Source organism: Lissotriton vulgaris, chromosome 4_1, assembly GCF_964263255.1.
Source record: "Lissotriton vulgaris chromosome 4_1, aLisVul1.2, whole genome shotgun sequence".
Lineage (NCBI taxonomy): Eukaryota > Metazoa > Chordata > Amphibia > Caudata > Salamandridae > Lissotriton > Lissotriton vulgaris.
In genome coordinates, this window is record NC_141691.1 from 661867026 (window position 1) to 661885171 (window position 18146).

The 18146-nt window shown below is 49.7% G+C and overlaps 1 protein-coding gene across 1 annotated transcript in view; it reads right to left on the minus strand.

Annotated features, from left to right (window-relative positions):
* The window catches only part of LOC147722400 (leucine zipper transcription factor-like protein 1), a 353962-nt gene that overhangs the window by 179818 nt on the left and 155998 nt on the right, over nt 1-18146 (minus strand). Inside the window, exon 7 of the mRNA XM_086964922.1 lies at nt 12366-12443. Within this exon, the coding sequence (XP_086821048.1) occupies nt 12366-12443 (78 nt within the window). The remainder of the gene's footprint in view (nt 1-12365; nt 12444-18146) is intronic.

Consider the following 18146-nt stretch of genomic DNA (forward strand, 5'->3'; position numbering starts at 1 on the left):
GCCAGTGTGTGGTGGGGAGGAACGGTCCAGTGTCGCGTCTATGATGCAGTTGTAGTCTCCCACCAGGATCCATGGAACACCATCCCATGTTGCTAGTGTCGCTGAAAGCCGGGTGAGGAAACTGCCCCGATCAGTGTTTGGAGAATATAGGGAGTCCAGCACCACCAGCTGTCCATCCAATCTGCCCTGGACCACCACATACCTACCATCAGGGTCTATATGAGTGCTAGAGACCGCCCAGGGAGTCCCATGTCGGATCCACAGGAGGGTCCCGCGGGCAAAGGAGGAGTATCCGTTGCATATAACTGCCCACGCCATCTGCGATGTAGTGCGCGCACTTCCGCTTTGTTCAGGTGTGTTTCTTGCAAGAGCGCAATATGTATCTTGTGGCGTTTTAAATATGAATATATCTGATACCGTCGTGACGGTGTATGCATGCCCCTGACGTTCCAGGTACACGTCTGAATCTCAGTCATGGTCGTCGTCTAGATAAGTCCCAGTTCCAGCTTTTGCTTCCATCTCCCCATATGCGGCCCCGCCCCACCCCAAGACAGAGCTGCAATCGTGATAAGAGATGACCCATACAGACGTGGGGGAATGAAGGAAGAAAGAACAAAAACTCCAAGGAAGGGTAATGCAATAAAAAATGCCAAATGGTCGGTCGTCTAACATGCCGCCGTCCAAACACTCAAGTGAGTTAAATAAGCTATACAATTCTAGGGGGTGTTAAGCAGTTGGTACCAATAGCGATACAACAGTATTGTTCACAAGAGGGGGTAACGTTCCACTCCGGGCCGTGGAAAGAATGCCACAGCTGACAGGCATCGCCGGGTGTCAGCCCACCCGATGTAAATGGAAAATGTCCGTCTGTTGCAAAAGTTAGTAGGAGAGTTCGTGCGAGGGCACAAGCCTCCGGCAGAGTCCAGCTATGAGCCGCTATGGTATCTGTAACCATATCAAGGAGAGGAGTATCGCAATGTTACATGACAGGCGTGTGTAGTGTCTGTAAGAGGTTACTCACTGTGTCTCGTCGTCGCTATTATCTGCAGAGCAAGGGGGGCTCACCCTCGCCCGTCGTTGCTGAGCCTCATTCACCCCAAGGCGAGTCAGAATAGTGCTGTCATGGCAGCTGTTGCTGTGTGTCGAGGCGGGAAGTCCTGAGGGCCCTCCTCAGACGAGTAGGTCTGCCGTCTGTGGCGTGACGTCGGGAAGGTCGGCGGACTGTTGAGAGTCCAGCAGTCCGTAGATGGCTTAGTCGTCACTAGGGAACACGCGTGGGCTAGCATTCGGTGCGGATGAAGGCGCCGGAGAACCGCTGATCTCCGTGACTCTGCGTAGTGCGTCCTGCTGTTCCTGCAAGACCAGGGCCGCCGGTGGGGAGCAGGTTGTCGTCTCCTGGGAGTGGTGAGGCGTGGGCGACTTGTGCCGGCGACGTCGTCTCGGTCCTCTTGAGCGCGACAACGTGGCAGTACCCTGTGCTTTCCGGGGCGCTTCCTCCACCCCGCCATCCAGCCAGGCTTCAACTTCCTCAGGGCTGGTGAAGAAGTAAGTCTTGTCCTGCGCCACTACCCGTAATCGGGCCGGGAAGAGGAGTGAGTATTTGAGACCCAGCTGTCGCAGCCTTCGCTTCGCCGCCAGGAAGGAGTGTCTCTGTCTCTGCAACTGGACGGTGTAGTCGGGGTAAAACATCACTGTGGCGTTGTCAATCCGGATGTCGCCAAGCTTCCTGGATTCGCGCAGGATGGTGTAGCGATCCCTGTAGTTGAGGACGCGAAGGATCAGCGGCCTGGGGTTAGAGCCCGGGGGGAGGGGTCTTGCAGGTACGCGGTGCGCGAGTTCCACTACGAAATATGGCGATCGCCCGCCCTCCGGCAGGAGGCCTCTCAGCCAGTCCTCCACAAGTCCTGTGGCGTCGGTCCCTTCCCATTTCTCGGGTATGCCAACCAGTCTAATGTTGTTTCTTCGTGCCCGTCCTTCCGCATCCTCAGCTCGTTCCTCCAGGAATTCCACCCTGTTTAGGAGGTCACGTACATGCTTGTCCGTTTGACTCACCCGGGGCTCCAGATCAGCCACTGCTCCCTCCAATGTTGTGGTCAGCCCTGAGATGGGTTAGGTCTATTGCCACACTGTTTATCTTCGTTTCTAGGGAGGTGCGGGTCTGTTGGAGGGATTCCTTCAGGCGTTCCATTACAGCCAGCACATTGTCCAGCTTTGACATCTAGTGGTCAGAATCCATCTTGGGTGGCGACCTGACTTGTTTCCCTCTCAAGGATGTGCCACCGGCCCCAGTGCGCGTCTTCACCCCCCCAGACATGGGCAAGGTGGTGTGTGAAGGCGACCTCTACGCTCAATGGGGGCAGTTCCAGAGGGTAGGTTGCAGCAGTGATGTAGGTGCAGGTGAGGCGCCAAGGTTTCAGTCCCCAGGAGGTAGGCAGAGCAGTACCCGAGGGTAGGTCGCGACGGCGGCGTGGAATTGGGTTGGTCACTAAGGCTTCAGCTCTCAGGTGTTGGGTAGTGCTTGTCTTAGTCCCAACAGGAGCATCGGTGGGGCGTCCACTCAGTCCCGCCCTGCCGGCATCATGGCTAGTAATGATGTCCGCTTGGATTCGTGCAAGTTGGCAGGGCTGGTGGGAGGGATGCACATCAGGTGTGGCAGAGTAGCTGGTTAGCGTTGCGGCGTGTGGCGCAGTTCGCCCTGTGCAGCTTGCTGCGCTCTCTCATAGAAGCGTGTCTCCAGGTGAAGGCGCGCCTCTCCCAACCTCTAAGGGGGTAATCGTGTCTTTCTGCCCTCTCTCGTGGTTCTGGGTCGCTACCAGGGAGCAGGGGGAGTCCCCACAGTCAGTGTTGCCGCGTCAGAAAACGGCAAGGGAGGCTCCAGCCATCGTCACCCAGCAGCTCGTCCCCTACGAGCCCAGTCACCTCACCTTACAGGGTTTGCCCTCGTGGGTAACATTCAGCGACGCTGGCTCTCCGCTCGTAGCCTCTCGCAGCCCCCCTCTGCCTTCGGGGCCGGCCACGTGGGTGCGCAGCTCAGGGGAAATCAGGTCCTCGCTCCCTGGTGTGGGTTTAGTGGGCGCCTGGGAATCGGTGCACTTCCCTCCGGTGATTCCGCCGGGGTGAGATCTCAGCGCGATCCGTTTGATGCTGCCGCAGTCGTGGCCCCTCCGAAGTGCCGCGCCGCGCCGCCGGCATCCGTTGCATGTAGGCGCCTTACCGCTCCGGTGGCTCCATAGGTGGTCGTGTGCCTGTGCGGAGGAGCTGCTGCTGTAGTTCCAATGCAGGGGCGAAGGGGTCACCCGGCTCTCGCCCGTGCTCGGCAGGCTTCTCTGCAGGGTGTTGGGTAGGCCGTGTCACTGGGCCTGGTGCTCCTGCTGAGGCCCCGGTCTCGCGTAGCCGGGCGCCCCGGGCCAGCCTCGCCCAGCGCGGCCTCAGGCACTCCGTCACTGCCGGTGCTGGTCCAGGCAAACAAACAGCCTCAGATTTGGATGATGTGTGGGTGGGGGTTATCTCCGGGTCCGCCCGCAGCTGCGGCTTGAACAGGAAACGGAGAATCGGCCCAGGGAAGGGGAGCTCAGATCGGAGCTCTACCCTTCCACGTCCGTCGCTATTGCGCGCTAAGCCACGCCCCCCAGACATTCTCTATGATGTAGATGATAAATAGATTACCAAATTCTCAAATTCACAAGAAATAGAATGAAATCAAGCTTCTACAAAGTTGGAAATCCAGAGTTTGATTAGAGTTTAAAGGAGACTCCCTAGCACAACGTGCCGGTGGAAAATCGGAGGGGCAAAAGGTTCTCTCAGGAGGGTTCTAGAGGGTGAGGAGCTCTGATTGGCTAAGGGAAAAGTTTGGTCCTTTTTTACATAACAAAGGTTATGGGTTGCAAAAGGGAAATGGGCCTAGGCCTTTTTTCAGTTAGTTATACTGCTAAGCATTGCTTTCTATATACCGGAGACTCTCGTCTCGACAACGGGGAAATGATTCAGGTATGTGAATCTATGAAAGCTCCAATACTGGAGTAAGTTTAAGAATATTCAGAGTCGGACATGTGTGGCACAGGTCTACAATATAAACTCTGAAGCCAAAGTGGAGATACATTCAAGGTCAACTGAGATCTGGCTCTTGAGGTAGAGAGAGAAATAGAATGAGTAGCAGGTGAATTTGTTGGTAAAGACGGTCTTTTGTGTCGATGCTGAGTGGTGCCCTCTCGTCATCGAAAGTGACTGGCGGTGGTTTTGATGTTGATACATGCTTTGACATCGCTTTATGTTGGACTGCTGACGATGACCTTGATGCCGGCATATACTCAACGGCAACTGTTGAGCGTGCTTCGAAGTGGAGTGGTGCCTTGATGGAGTTTTCAAAGGCATACCGGTCAGCGAGCATATCAGTAGCTTTTCTGTCCTCAACATCATACTTCTCCCACGTCAACCAGGAGCATATCTCATTCTTTCTGTGTTGTCTCACTCTGGATCTTCCTCTGTGAAAGTCCTTGGATCGAGAAGAGAGCGCTATGGAAGAAAGTTGAGCTTCCCTAGTATGTTACATTCTTGTTGACCATGCAGCCTGATCTTCTCTCTGACCTTCAGATTTTGCCTGGAAAATGTCTGACCGTGGCTACATTTCTCAAGATGGTGTATTTCCGGAAGGCAAACATTGCAGACAGATCTGACGGTGCGTTCTTTTTCCCACAAGGAGGACACTTCACAAAAAGTGAAGGCATTTTTGACAATAAAGTAAAATATTTTTCTGTCAGAAACAGGTCTAAGTGCACTATTGGTGATGAAAAACGTTGAATGGCTGAAAAGAAGAGGTTTTGGAAAGATTTTCCAGTATTGATAGCCAAAAAAGGCAGAGCTCAGTGCCCCAGGATCCGGTGTCCAAAAGCCAGAAAAATTAACTGACCTAACTTTCACATGTGAGGTGTGATGGATACAGGGGTAATGTGGTGTTCTTAAAGGCATAGTGCAAGTTTTCTCTACTATGTTTTGAATTGTTACCTATTGGCTAACAATGTCTCATATTCCTCTTTCCTTTTAAAAAGGTTTGTGAAAGGTTTTCTATGGTCACTTTTTATTAGTGACACTTTTTAAAATCAAAATTGAATGCAATTTGGCCATTTCTAGCCAAACGGTAGGTTGCCTATATATATGTAAGTTAATATGCACTTGGGAATAGATCAAGCATTTACGACAGGACAGATCCTTCCAAGTCTTACAATGGCCTTTTAAGTCAGAAATTCGACCCCTGTTACAAGGGGTGCCACGGGGTTTTACCCTTAGCCCAACGTTATTGAACATCTATATGCGCCCACTAGCGGACATGGTCCTAAAACACGGGGTGAAGCTGGTGCCCTATGCAGATGACACGCAGCTGATCATCACGTTAGAACAGAGGGATGTAGAGGCTGCACCTAAATTTAAAGCTTGCTTAATTGTCTTAGCCAACTGGATGAATCGCAGTTGCCTCCAACTAAACGCATGAAAAACTGACATTATGGTAGTTGGTAAACATCCATCCATTTGGTCTCACACCTGGTAGCCGGAAGAATTAGGTCCGATCCTGGTTCCCAAACCAAAGATGAAAAATTTAGAAGTAGGGTTCTACAACACCTTTTCTTTTGCGGATCAGATATCAGCTTTGGCCGGCACCTGCTTTGGCCAATTAAGAATGCTAAGGAACATTTTAGATCTTTTACCTTTGACAGCAAAACAAATATCATTCAGGCTCTGATTATATCTCACTTCCATTAGTGCAACATTCTCTACTTAGGGGTCACCAAAAGCCGCATGAGAAATTTGCAGAGACTTCGGAATGCTGTAGCACGCTTCCTTTTGAACATCAAAGGCGAGCCCCGGTTGGAACGGCCCTTAAGGAACTACACTGATTACTGATGCGGGACAGGGTGACTTTCAAAGCGTTGTGCTTCTGCCATAGAATTCTGAACGAGAAAGGCTAGCTATCTTCGGCCTCTGCTCACCCCCTATAGAACTATTTGGAACCTTAGCTCTGCAAGTAATGCTGAGGTGACAATTCCCCAAAAATTCAAAAGGCATTCTTAGGAGGCAGGTCTTTCAGCTTCTTAGCAGCTAAAGTGTGGAACCAGCTACCACTTGATCTTAGGATGCAGCCTTCAGAAGCACTGTTTCGCAGGCAACTCAAAACTTGGTTCTTTAGGGCATCCCAAGTAGGCTGGTACTAGGGAACTGTTCTTCTCAACAGAGAGAATTCCTGGCGCCGGGACACACCGTTTGAGTAACCAGGCGCTTTATAAACTATTATCTCCGGCTAAAAAATGGTATACATATATGTATATTATTAAAAGTGCTCCGAGATCCGCACAAGTGGGTGGGACTATTCAGAGCGTATGGCTATTGATGAGGATCCCCTGGAAGAAAAAACTAGAAACACTTTAACAAATCAAAGAGTATGGGTCACCTCCTTTTGTTCTCTACCAAACAGTTCGTCAATCCTAATGTAAAAGACATCTTGAATTGTAAATGTTCATTTTACAGGACTAATACTCTTAAACCTTCAACAACATGCAGTTGCAAGGAATGCTTTTAGTTCATAAGCGTGTTCTACTTTTAATGTTTTTCAGTTGAGTATGTAGTAATATAATGAGCTAATCATATCTGTATTCCCTGATTACCTGCTCCACAATAATTCTTTGCTCTTCCACTTATACAATTTTATATCCCCTAGTTAATTTGTCATCGCATTTGGAAGGCCAAACAGGTAGAACATCAGAGTACTATTCCCATCAACTGATAATTTGAGACTTTTGGTTATGCAGGTTTCAAAAGTACAGCTTCATTCTGAAACCGACTAAACAATGAGCAAAATAGTGACTTCAGGTGAGAAGTTTGGGCATGATGTATGAAAATATTTTGCAGCTGCTAACCCTGTGATTTAGTGCAGGGTTTCGCAGGGTTTGTGATTGTAAAATGACATTTTAATATTTTTTAAACACCTTGTTTGTGATTTGGAAAAAACTTTCCAAATTGAATAAGTGACTTTGGGGCACATGCATCAAGCCCGTATTTTGTGATTTCTACATAGCAAATTTTACCGATTCGCTATTTAGAAATTGCAAAATGGAATGCCTGTAGGATTCGCAATAAAAAAAAATGCAAAAAAAATGCAATTCCTTCAATTTCCTTAATGCCTTTATGCCCTTTTGCCTTCTGTGCCACGCGCTTTCCATTGATTTCTGTGCCCTTTTGCCCTATTTCTGTGCCCTTTTTGCATTCTGTTCCACTCGTTATTCCCTCGTTTTTTGTGCCCTTTTTTCTTCTGTTCCCTCCGTCGTCCCTCACCACCCCCGCCGCTGTGCCCCTGCGGCCCCATCCCCCGATTGCCCGCTGCCAATTCGATGACCCCGCCTCCCGCCTCCCGCCTCCCAGCTGTCCCTCCCTCCCACCTCCCCATATATGCTGGCCGCTCCGCGGTGAGGAGAGCGACCCTTGGCCCCCAGGTAGGTCGCTCCCCCTCCGCACAGCTCCGCCTGTGTGTCCCTGCCCGAGCTGCCGCTGCAGCGGGAGTTTGAGGCCCTCCTCCACCCGCAGGCTACCACCTGCGCCTCATCCCTGGTGGCCAGTGGTAGGCTGTAAGTTTGTTCATCTTCCGCATTATTGTTTTACTGTATTGCCTGTATTTTCATTGTGGTGTCTGTGACTGTTGTTGTCTGTCTTTCCCCGCTGCCTGAACGTGGTCCTTGCCCATTTTCTTTCCTTCTGTACCCCTTGCTGACCCCGTGTCTCTGCCCGTTTTTTCCTTCTGCACCCCTCACTGCCCCGTGTCTCTGCCCGATTTCTTCTTCTGTTCCCCTTGCTACCCCCAGGACTCTCTGCCCGTTTTTGCCTCCTGATTCTTAGCTGCCCCTGTATTTCTGTGCCCTCTTGCCTACTGTGCCACTCGTTTTCATTGATTGATTTTGTGCCCTTTTTGCCTTCTGTGCCACACGTTTTCCACTGATTTCTGTGCCCTTTTGCTCTATTTCTGTGCCCTTTTTGCATTCTGTTCCACTTATTTTCCCTAGTTTTCCCTAGTTATTTGTGCCCTTTATCCTTCTGTTCCCTCCATCGTCCCTTACCGCCCCCGCCCCTGTGTCCCTGCCCCCCAAACTGCCCACTCGCTGCCCCGCCTCCCAGCTCCCCATATATGCGAGCCGTTGCACGGCTGTGCCGCGGCCGCGCGACAAAGGCGCGCCTATGGCAAGCCCATCTGCGCCCGTCCGCGCCTAGTGTCAGAACTCCTGGCCCCCGCTCCCGCCACGACAACCACCGCCGTTACGACTCCAGCACTCTGCACGCTCTCAACTCCGCAACTCCGGACGAACCTACACCTGCTTCAAGGCAGCCCCAAAACGCACAGATAGTCCTTTCACCTGCCAGAACTGCAGATACACCAGGCTCAGAGCCGACGAACCACCCACCAAGAAAGACCTCAACCATCTGCGATGCATACTACTGTACACCCGATCCACGCGCAAACACGTCGTCGAGATCTGGCACCTGCTCGTCACAACATTCCCGGACGTCGCCTTCCAGACAGAGACCTGGTTGAACGACTCCTCCGCACCCGACATTGCCATAGCCATAGCCATCCCAGACGGCTACAAGATCACCCGCAGAGATTGCCCCAACGGAGTCGGAGGAGGAATCGCCATCGTCCACAAGAACAGCATCAGGGTTGTGACTAGCACCGACAACGCGCTCAGCACCGCCAAACACAGGCACTTCCAGATCCACACAGACCCCAACTCCACCCTCAGAGGCACCCTCGTCTACCGACCCCTTGGACCCCGCCCCCCAGTTCAGCGATTACATCGCCGACTTCATCAGCCCGCCCTGACCTCCACCGATTACATCCTCCTCGGAGACCTGAACTTTCACCTTGAGAACAACACCGACGACAACAACTCCTCAACTCTGATCGATAACCTCGCCAACCTCGGGCTAAAGCAACTCGTCACAATCTTCACCTCAAGCCCGCAGGTCTCCGTCAACCACACCACCAAACTCCTCTGGACCGACCACCGTTGCATCCACTTTACCTTCCAGAAACCCACCACACAGCACCGCACCCAACAGATCCCCCGCCGCTGCTGGAGCAAAATCTCCAAAGACCAACTACATGCAAACATCGCTCTCAGCCCACCCACCGAACCCTCCAACACAGACGACGCTGCCCACAGCCTCAGACGCTGGAACGAAGACTGTGCCAACATACTCGCCCAGCTGAAGAAACCCCCCCACAGAGACACCAGCAGGAGGGCCAGTTGGTTCACCACAGAACTCCTAGCATCCAAGCAAGCCTGCCGGAAACTAGAGAAGAAATGGAACAGTGAACAAACTCCGGAAAACCGCGCAGCACACAAGGACACCATCCGCAACCACCACTACCTCATCAGTGCCGCCAAGAGAACCTTGTTCAAATACCGCCTCGACAACAACGCACACAATAGCAAGGAGGTCTTCAACATCGTGAAGGAACTCTCCAATCCCAGCTCAACACCAACGACATCCCGCCGTCACAAGCCCTGTGCCACTCCCTCGCCACCTTCTTCCACCGCAAGATAGCAGACATCCACAACAGCTTCAACACCCAGACAGACCCAACAGACAGCAACACAACAGGCCCTCCACACACCATCGACCACGACCCCCTGCTAGCCTGGACCAGAGTGAGCATCGATGACACCATCAAGACCATGAGCACAATCCATTCCGGCTCTCCGTCAGATCCCTTCCCGCACCACATCTTCAACAAAGCAAACCGCTCCATCGCACCCCACCTGCGCAACGTCATCAATCTCTCCCTCGAGACCGCGACCTTCCCTGAGAGCTGAAAACACGCCGAGATCAACGCCCTACTGAAAAAAACCCGAGGCTGACCCAAGAGACCTCAAGAACGTCCGGCCCATCTCTCTGCTCCCCTTCCCGGCCAAGGTCATCGAGAAAATTGTCAACAGACAGCTAGCCCGATACCTCGAAGAAAACAGAATCCTGGACCCTTCCCAGTCAGGGTTCCGCAGGAACCACAGCACCGAGACCGCCCTCATCGTCACCACCGACGACATCAGGACCCTGCTGGACAACGGTGAGACCGCAGCACTCATCCTTCTAGAGCTCTCCGCCGCCTTCGATACGGTTTGCCACCGCACACTACGCGCACGCCTACACATCGCAAGGATCCGAAACAAGGCTCTGGAATGGACCACCTCCTTCCTCTCTGGCAGAACCCAGAGTGTCCGCCTTCCCTATTTCCGGTTTCGAAGCCTCCGAGACCATCTGCGGCGTACCCCAGGGATCCTCCCTCAGTCCGACACTGTTTAACATTTACATGGCCCCGTTCGCACACGTCGCCCGACAGCACGACTTCAACATAATCTCCTACGCCGACGACACTCAACTGATCCTCTCCCTCACCAAGGACCCTATCACCGCCAAAGCCAACCTCCACGGAGGAATGAAGGCAGTCGCCGACTGGATGAAGACCAGCCGTCTGAAGCTGAACTCGGACAAGACAGAGAGCCTCATCCTCGGCTCCAACCCCGCAGCCTGGGATGACTCCTGGTGGCCGACGGCACTGGGAGCAGCCCCGACACCCACCGACCACGCACGCAACCTGGGAATCATCCTCGACTCAACGCTCTCAATGACCAAGCAGGTCAACGCCATCTCCTCCTCCTGCTTCAACACCCTTCGCATGCTCCGCAAGATCTACAGATGGATCCCGGCAGACACAAGAAAGACAGTCACCCAGGCCCCCGTCAGCAGCAGACTCGACTACGGAAACGCCCTCTATGCGGGAGTCCCGACCAAGCTCAGCAAAAAACTACAACGCATTCGAAACGCCTCAGCACGACTGATCCTCAACGTACCACGTCACAGCCACATCTCCCCCCACCTGAGGGACCTGCACTGGCTCCCCGTCAGCAAGAGGATATCCTTCAAGCTCTTCATCCACGCACACAAGGCACTCCACAAAACCAGCCCTGCCTATCTCAACAGACGGCTCTCCTTCTACATCCCCAACTGCCAGCTACCCTCCGCCAACCTCTCACTCGCCACCGTCCCGCGCATCTGAAGAACAACCTCTGGCGGGAGATCCTTCCCCCACCTCGCCGCTAAGACATGGAACACCCTCCCACTGAGCCTACGAAAGACCCAAAACCTGCTGACCTTCAGGAGGATGCTGAAGACCTAGCTGTTCGATCAGTAGCGCCCCCCCCCCCCCCAAGCGCCTTGAGACCCTAGCGGGTATGTAGTGCGCTTTACAAATGACTGATTGATTGCCATTCATTCCTAAGGGCCTAGAGGCCCATATGATTAAATGGGAATTGCATGCCCCATTTGCGAGTACTCCATAGGTACTCGCAAATTGCGCATGCAAGTGCAAGGGTTCCAAAAGGATACCCTGTTGCACCCCTGAAATTCCCCTTTTTCCACATGTTGTGTGTGTAAAATGTGACTTTGAAAAATGCACTTTAGTGCATTTTTCAAATCAATCGCAAATTATCAACTTTAGTTTGATGATAATTTGCGATTCCTAATAGTGAAATCGCAATATTTTTTCGCTTACAGCACTGCATTTCAGGAATCGCAATATGCGATTCCTTAAATACAATCGCAATTTAAGTAATCACAATTTTAGCAATTCCTTAAGTAGCGATGTTTGCATTTGGGATGAAGCATCCCAAATGCAAAAATACTGGTCGCAAAGGGGTAGATTCTGCGAATCTGCCCGTTTGCGACAGGTTTTTGGTTTGATGCATGGAGCCCTGTGCAACTTATTCCAACCCTCAATTAAAAGACAAGGACCCCTCTTAACAATGAATCACAAGATTTACTAGGGGACCAATTCCTAATGTCTTTCCAAACCGAAAACGTTTCATTTTTAAAAAAAATTTTTTAAAGCAGCACCGGTTACTTTAAGAAACACAGAGTGATCCAGAAAAGGTTTCCCATTTGGGAATGCAAACATAAAAGCGGTGAATGCTGTCCTTCGTAGGCCACATTCTCTATGTTTGTAGTCAATCACAGGTGGTCTTAAATAAAGAACTCTGTTATTAATATTTGTTAGGCTGGATTTTCTACAGCCCCCTGCAACTACAGATTGTATCACATGACCTAATAGTTCAAAGGTCGCATTGCAGATCGAGAGTGGGTTGCAAATAGCATGCAGAACAATCTCTGTTATGATGAATGAAATGCGTTGTCATTTCATGATTAGGTTGTTAAGTAACTGGTACAATGAATTGTGTAATGTGATACTCGTTGTTTCTAACAGCATCAAAATAGACAGGAGCATGAAATATAAATCTTGAAATGATTAAAAAGAAAAATGATGCTTCCACCTTTTGATCTCCTTGTACTTTCTGGAGCTCTTTTAGAGTTCTCTCCATTTTCACTTTTTCATCCAAAGCACCTGTAGCCTGTAGAAAAAGAGAACACAGAATATATTGGAGCAGATTGTCCAGTAAAGCAACTCAGCACATAGCATAGTTAGAGCAACACAGACGTACCCTTCCGTAAAATGGTGAAAAACACTGTTTCATCATCAAAAACAATCAAATAAATTTACATTGAGGTAAGTCTTTAATTTTGCGGAAGTCCCTGGCATCCCCAAATTTAATCCAGTACAAATATTCATGAGAAGTGCATAAAGAATGGTAGTTGTAAATTCATGTGGATTTTGATAGTATTCAGGATATATCATTCCGAATTGGACTAAGTTCTCAGTGACTTGATTCAGAGATGATCCCAATACAAGCGTCAATACAATGAAGGTGCCTTGCTCTCTAACATGTATTTTATTAGAATTATCATCCAGAGTAGTACACAACTACCACACATCTGAAAAACTGCTCAAGGACTCATGGGATGCCAGGAACCTCCAAATGTTTCATTTTCATTCCAAGTAATGTCATCTCTGACATTAGCCGTAAAAGTTAGTACTTTTGAGCTTTTTTCTAGGTTTCACCGTAAATGACTAGGACCCTGTTAGATGCTAGGCTCTTTATGAAATAATTTGTGAAGATACATTCATATGAATTCCTTGGTTGGTGTTTTGAGATGACAATTTAAAAAGTAATACATGTAATGGGATTAAATTGTGCATTAGGTGCTACTTCAGTTTTGAAAGATATACTGCTCAGATATGCCTATTCATTACGTTTAACCGTCAATAAGATCCCATCTGTAGAGGCTTATAATGAATTAGTCACCGGGTTACAAGTCTTTTGATCTCTAGACATGCCATATTGACGACTTTACTTTGCCCAGCATCTAATATGTGCAAAACAATACACATGTTTAGTAGGATCCGCTTAGGTAATGGCTAGTGGTCTATACCTGTTCAAATTCGAACTTACTCCAAACTCACAAGCTATCAAATCTCATGCAGCACATGGCGAATATAGACTTTTATCCCGAATAAGAGATAGTAATAACAAGCATTTACAATGCAATGGTCTCGGCTTTATTAAAGTTAGAGTTATTGCCATTGCAAATGGCATTTTTTTCATTTTTCGTTTTTTAAAAAAACATAAATAAATGGTATTGTCATTTACAATGGCAATAGGTGAGCTTTAGAGAGTAGCAGAGAGTATTAGCGGACACAGAGCCACACACACACACAAACAGAGCTCTCAGCCCAGTAACACCCAAGGAAACAGGGGCACGAAAAACCGGATCACAAGCAGGGAACAGAGGCACAAGCAGGGCACAGGGGCACAAAAAACCGGATCACAAGCAGGGCACAGAGGCACAAAAACCGGATCACAAGCAGGGTACAGAGGCACAAGCAGGGTACAGAGGCACAAGCAGGGAACAGAGGCACAAAAACCGGATCACAAGCAAGGCACAGAGGCACAAGCAGGGAACAGAGGCACAAAAACCGGATCACAAGCAGGGCACAGAGGCACAAGCAGGGTACAGAGGCACAAGCAGGGAACAGAGGCACAAAAACCGGATCACAAGCAGGGTACAGAGGCACAAGCAGGGAACAGAGGCACAAAAACCGGATCACAAGCAGGAAACAGAGGCACAAAAACCAGATCACAAGCAGGGAACAGAGGCACAAAAACCGGATCACGAGCAGGGAACAGAGGCACGAGCAGGGAACAGAGGCACGAGCAGGGAACAGAGGCACAAGCAGGGAACATAGGCCCGAGCAGCGAACAGAGGCACAAGCAGGGAACAGAGGCACAAGCAGGGCACAAGCAGGGAACAGAGGCACAAGCAGGGAACAGAGGCACAAGCAGGGAACAGAGGCACAAGGAGGGAACAGAGGCACAAGGAGGGAACAGAGGCACAAGCAGGGAACAGAGGCACAAGTAGGGAACAGAGGCACAAGTAGGGAACAGAGGCACAAGCAGGGAACAGAGGCACGAGCAGGGAACAGAGGCACGAAAACCGGGAACAAAGGCAAGAAAAACAGGAACAGAGGCACGAACACCGGGAACAGAGGCACAAACACCGGGAACAGAGGCACAAACACCGGGAACAGAGGCACGAAAACCGGGAACAGAGGCACACACACACAGAACATATACAATATCGCTGCTCCAAGAGCCGGTAAGGGACCGTACCAAGACCCTGCAGAGGCTAGTGAGGGACTGTGGAGAAAAATGTAGCAGGCCAAAGCGAGACTTGAGTGCGGGGCTCGACTGGGCCAGGGGACGAGCCCTCTGGACCACGCCGATGGCTCATCCGGTGCCCAGGATCACACATGGTGCCTGAGCTACCTTTGCACTCCATGGACCACCTCTGCGGATCTCAGCCTCGCCGGTGCCCGCACCTGGAACGGTTTTGCACCCTTGGGGTGGACAGACCACGGAGCCCTGGTCAGTTGGAGCTGGACGGTTAGCTGGCACCCACGACTCGAAATAAGGCCCACTGACAGACCCGGATCCTGCCCAGCGGCTGTCCTCATTCGGGCCAGGGAGGTTAGAATGAAGGATTAGGACGAGTAATTGGCGCCGTCGCTCAGCTGAAGGGTGGAACTTCGGAGCACCCCTTCCGCCCTGCGAGGGGCATCTCTTCCTGTCAGAGAGGAGCATCTCTTCCTGGTCCGGCCCCTGTACTGGGAAACCGACAGCTTCCATGGTTTTCTTAACTTAGCCAAAGGGGCGCCCGATATGTGAGCCCCGGAGGGGCTTGTATTTGTTTAAGGGACTCTCGGTGGAGGTTAAATACCAAACTCTCACAGGTGCAGAAACTGCTACTGCAATTTTAAGAATGCCTGTAGCGCGAAGAGGCTTCAGCCCTTTAGAGATATCAGCACTATTCATAGCAATATTATCTGAAGAGGCAGAGAGAGGAGGGGTGAAAACAGACAGCTAGACGCGGAGGGGTCGAGAAGAGAGGGGCGACATGAGAACAGGAGCGCGGACATAGATCGGGGGAGGGTGGAAGATACATTTCACAGCGCCAAGGGGCAATGCCGGGAGAGAGCAGTAAAGGGAGAAGGTGAACAAGAGAGAGAAGTAACGAAGAAAGAGGGTGGGGGAGGAAAAAAGAGAAAATAAGAGGGGAATACGAGAGACGGGGGTAACGATGAAACAGAGAGCAAGAAATATGAAGAAGGAATGCGAAAGGAGAATATATTAGAGAAGAAGCTGTTGACGACATGAGCATAGACAAAATAGCTTACCTGCCCGAAATTCGCTCCGTACATCCCGGCAACAAAGACACGATTAAACACGAAAACAGCTGTATTAAAAAAAAAAATTTTAACGCCCACCACTAGAAAAGGGTTGTGGCTTAAAAACAAGTGTGGATCAACTGCGTCATGTGAGCCCCGGAGGGGCTTGTATTTGTTTAAGGGAATCTCGGGGGAGGTTAAATACCAAACTCTCACTGGTGCAGAAACGGCTACTGCGATTTTTATGAATGCCTGTAGCACGAAGAGGCTTCAGCCCTTTAGAGATATCAGCACTATTCATAGCAATATTATCTGAAGAGGCAGAGAGAGGAGGGGTGAAAACAGACAGCTAGACGCTGAGGGGCCGAGAAGAGAGGGGAGACATGAGAACAGGAGCGCGGACATAGATCGGGGGAGGGTGGAAGATACATTTCATAGCGCCAAGGGGCAATGCCGGGAGAGAGCAGTAAAGGGAGAAGGGTGAACAAGAGAGAGAAGTAACGAAGAAAGAGGGTGGAGGAGGAAAAAAGAGAAAATAAGAGGGGAATACGAGAGATGGGGGTAACGATGAAACAGAGAGAGAAATATGAAGAAGGAATGCGAAAGAAGAATATATTAGAGAAGAAGCTGTTGACGACATGAGCATAGACAAAATAGATTACCTGCTTTCTCCGAGGCGAAGCGGAAATGCCTCGGAGAAAGCAGCGTAATTTTCTGATTCGGGGGCGTGGTTTTCCACCCCTCTCCTCCAATGGCTGGCCTCCGTTTAGGAAGCCAGCCAATGGAGAAGAGGGGCGGGTTCAAGCCCCACTCTAGAAAACATTAAATCTCTGACCAAGACTGCGCAAGCCAGCCTACGGTCCTCGACCTAAAAATGTGGGCAGGTAGAACAAATTACATAACCTCACTTCATTCTTGATTGGAACAAGTGGGGCAATCCATGGGCGGGCACTACCAACCAGTACAGGGAAGAAGGAAAAGGATGGGTTACTTACCTGTAATCCTAGTTCTCTTCCAGGGGTATACTCATTAAAGTCATAAGCACTGAATAATCTCCGCCCATAAGCGGGAACCCGGAACATATTGACAAAATACATATATATGTGTAAATATATAAAAAGAGTACATAGTACTAAACAAATTATACACATATACATGTATAAACTAATGATATGCAGCCCAATCATTACCTATAGGCTAATAAAGCCATAATTACATACTTTCTGCAGAATGAAAATAAACTATAAAACCAATGCAAGAAAAAGGCATGAGCCTAAAATGCATTCCACAGACAGAAAAACCTTTTATTTTCATCAAAGAACCTGTAATAAAAGGCAATTAGCCTAGGTAGGCTGCATAAAGAAATAACATCCTTGTACAGAAAATCAGACTGACACCTCGTCTTTAAGGCCTCAGAGAGTCTGAACACTTTGCCTTTAAGGCCTCCAGGGGAACCCTGTTCCCATCATGCCCCACAGGTGGCAGTTAGGTCAGTTCTTTTGTACGGTACAGGAAACCTTGCAGGAACCTGCATACAGAAATGCAATAATAACATATTAAAACATAATGCTACTGCTCGCCCGGGGAAGCGGGAGGGTGCTTATGACTTTAATGAGTATACCCCTGGAAGAGAACTAGGATTACAGGTTAGTAACTAATCCTTCTCTTCCAGGGGATACTCATTAATAGTCATAAGCACTGAATAGAGTAGCAAGCTCATAACCACTTCCAAGCGATCGAGCAGAAAATAGAGATAACAACATTTTGACACACATATCTTAGCTAGTATTAGCAAATAAGTTTCTTAGCGATGCCTGCCCAACCTGAGCATCTGCTTACGTGTCTGAATCAAGACAGTAATGGCGAGTAAAAGTGTGGACTGAACGCCATGTAGCTGCCTTACAGATTTCTGCCATAGAAACATTCCTAAGGAGAGCTGTGGTGGAAGCTTTCCCTCTCGTAGAATGAGCCTTTGGCCTCCGTGACAAAGACCTGTTAGCTAATTGATAAGCCAGGACAATGCAAGAAACAATCCATCTTGATATGGATCTCTTGGAAGCCGCAGAGCCCGTATTAATAGGACCATAGTTAATGAACAAACGGTCTGATTTTCTCAATGTCTTTGTTCCATCCAAATAAAACTTAAGAACCCTCTTAAGATATAAGGAGTGGAGGGATCTTTCTGGAAGATTTGCAGGATTTGGAAAGAAAGTCGGCAAAGTTATAGCCTGATTAGTGTGAAAGTCTGACACGAGCTTGGGTAAAAAAGCAGGATGCGTTCTGAGTACTACTCTATTAGCATGGAACACAGTGAAAGGTTCCTTACAACACAGAGCCTGGATCTCGCTCACTCTACGAGCAGAAGTAATGGCTACGAGGAATGTTACCTTCCAAGTTAAGTGTTGTAAGGAAGCTTTGTGGATAGGCTCAAAAGGAGCCCCCATTAACTTAGTCAATACCACATTAAGCTCCCAAGGGGGGGCGGTGATTT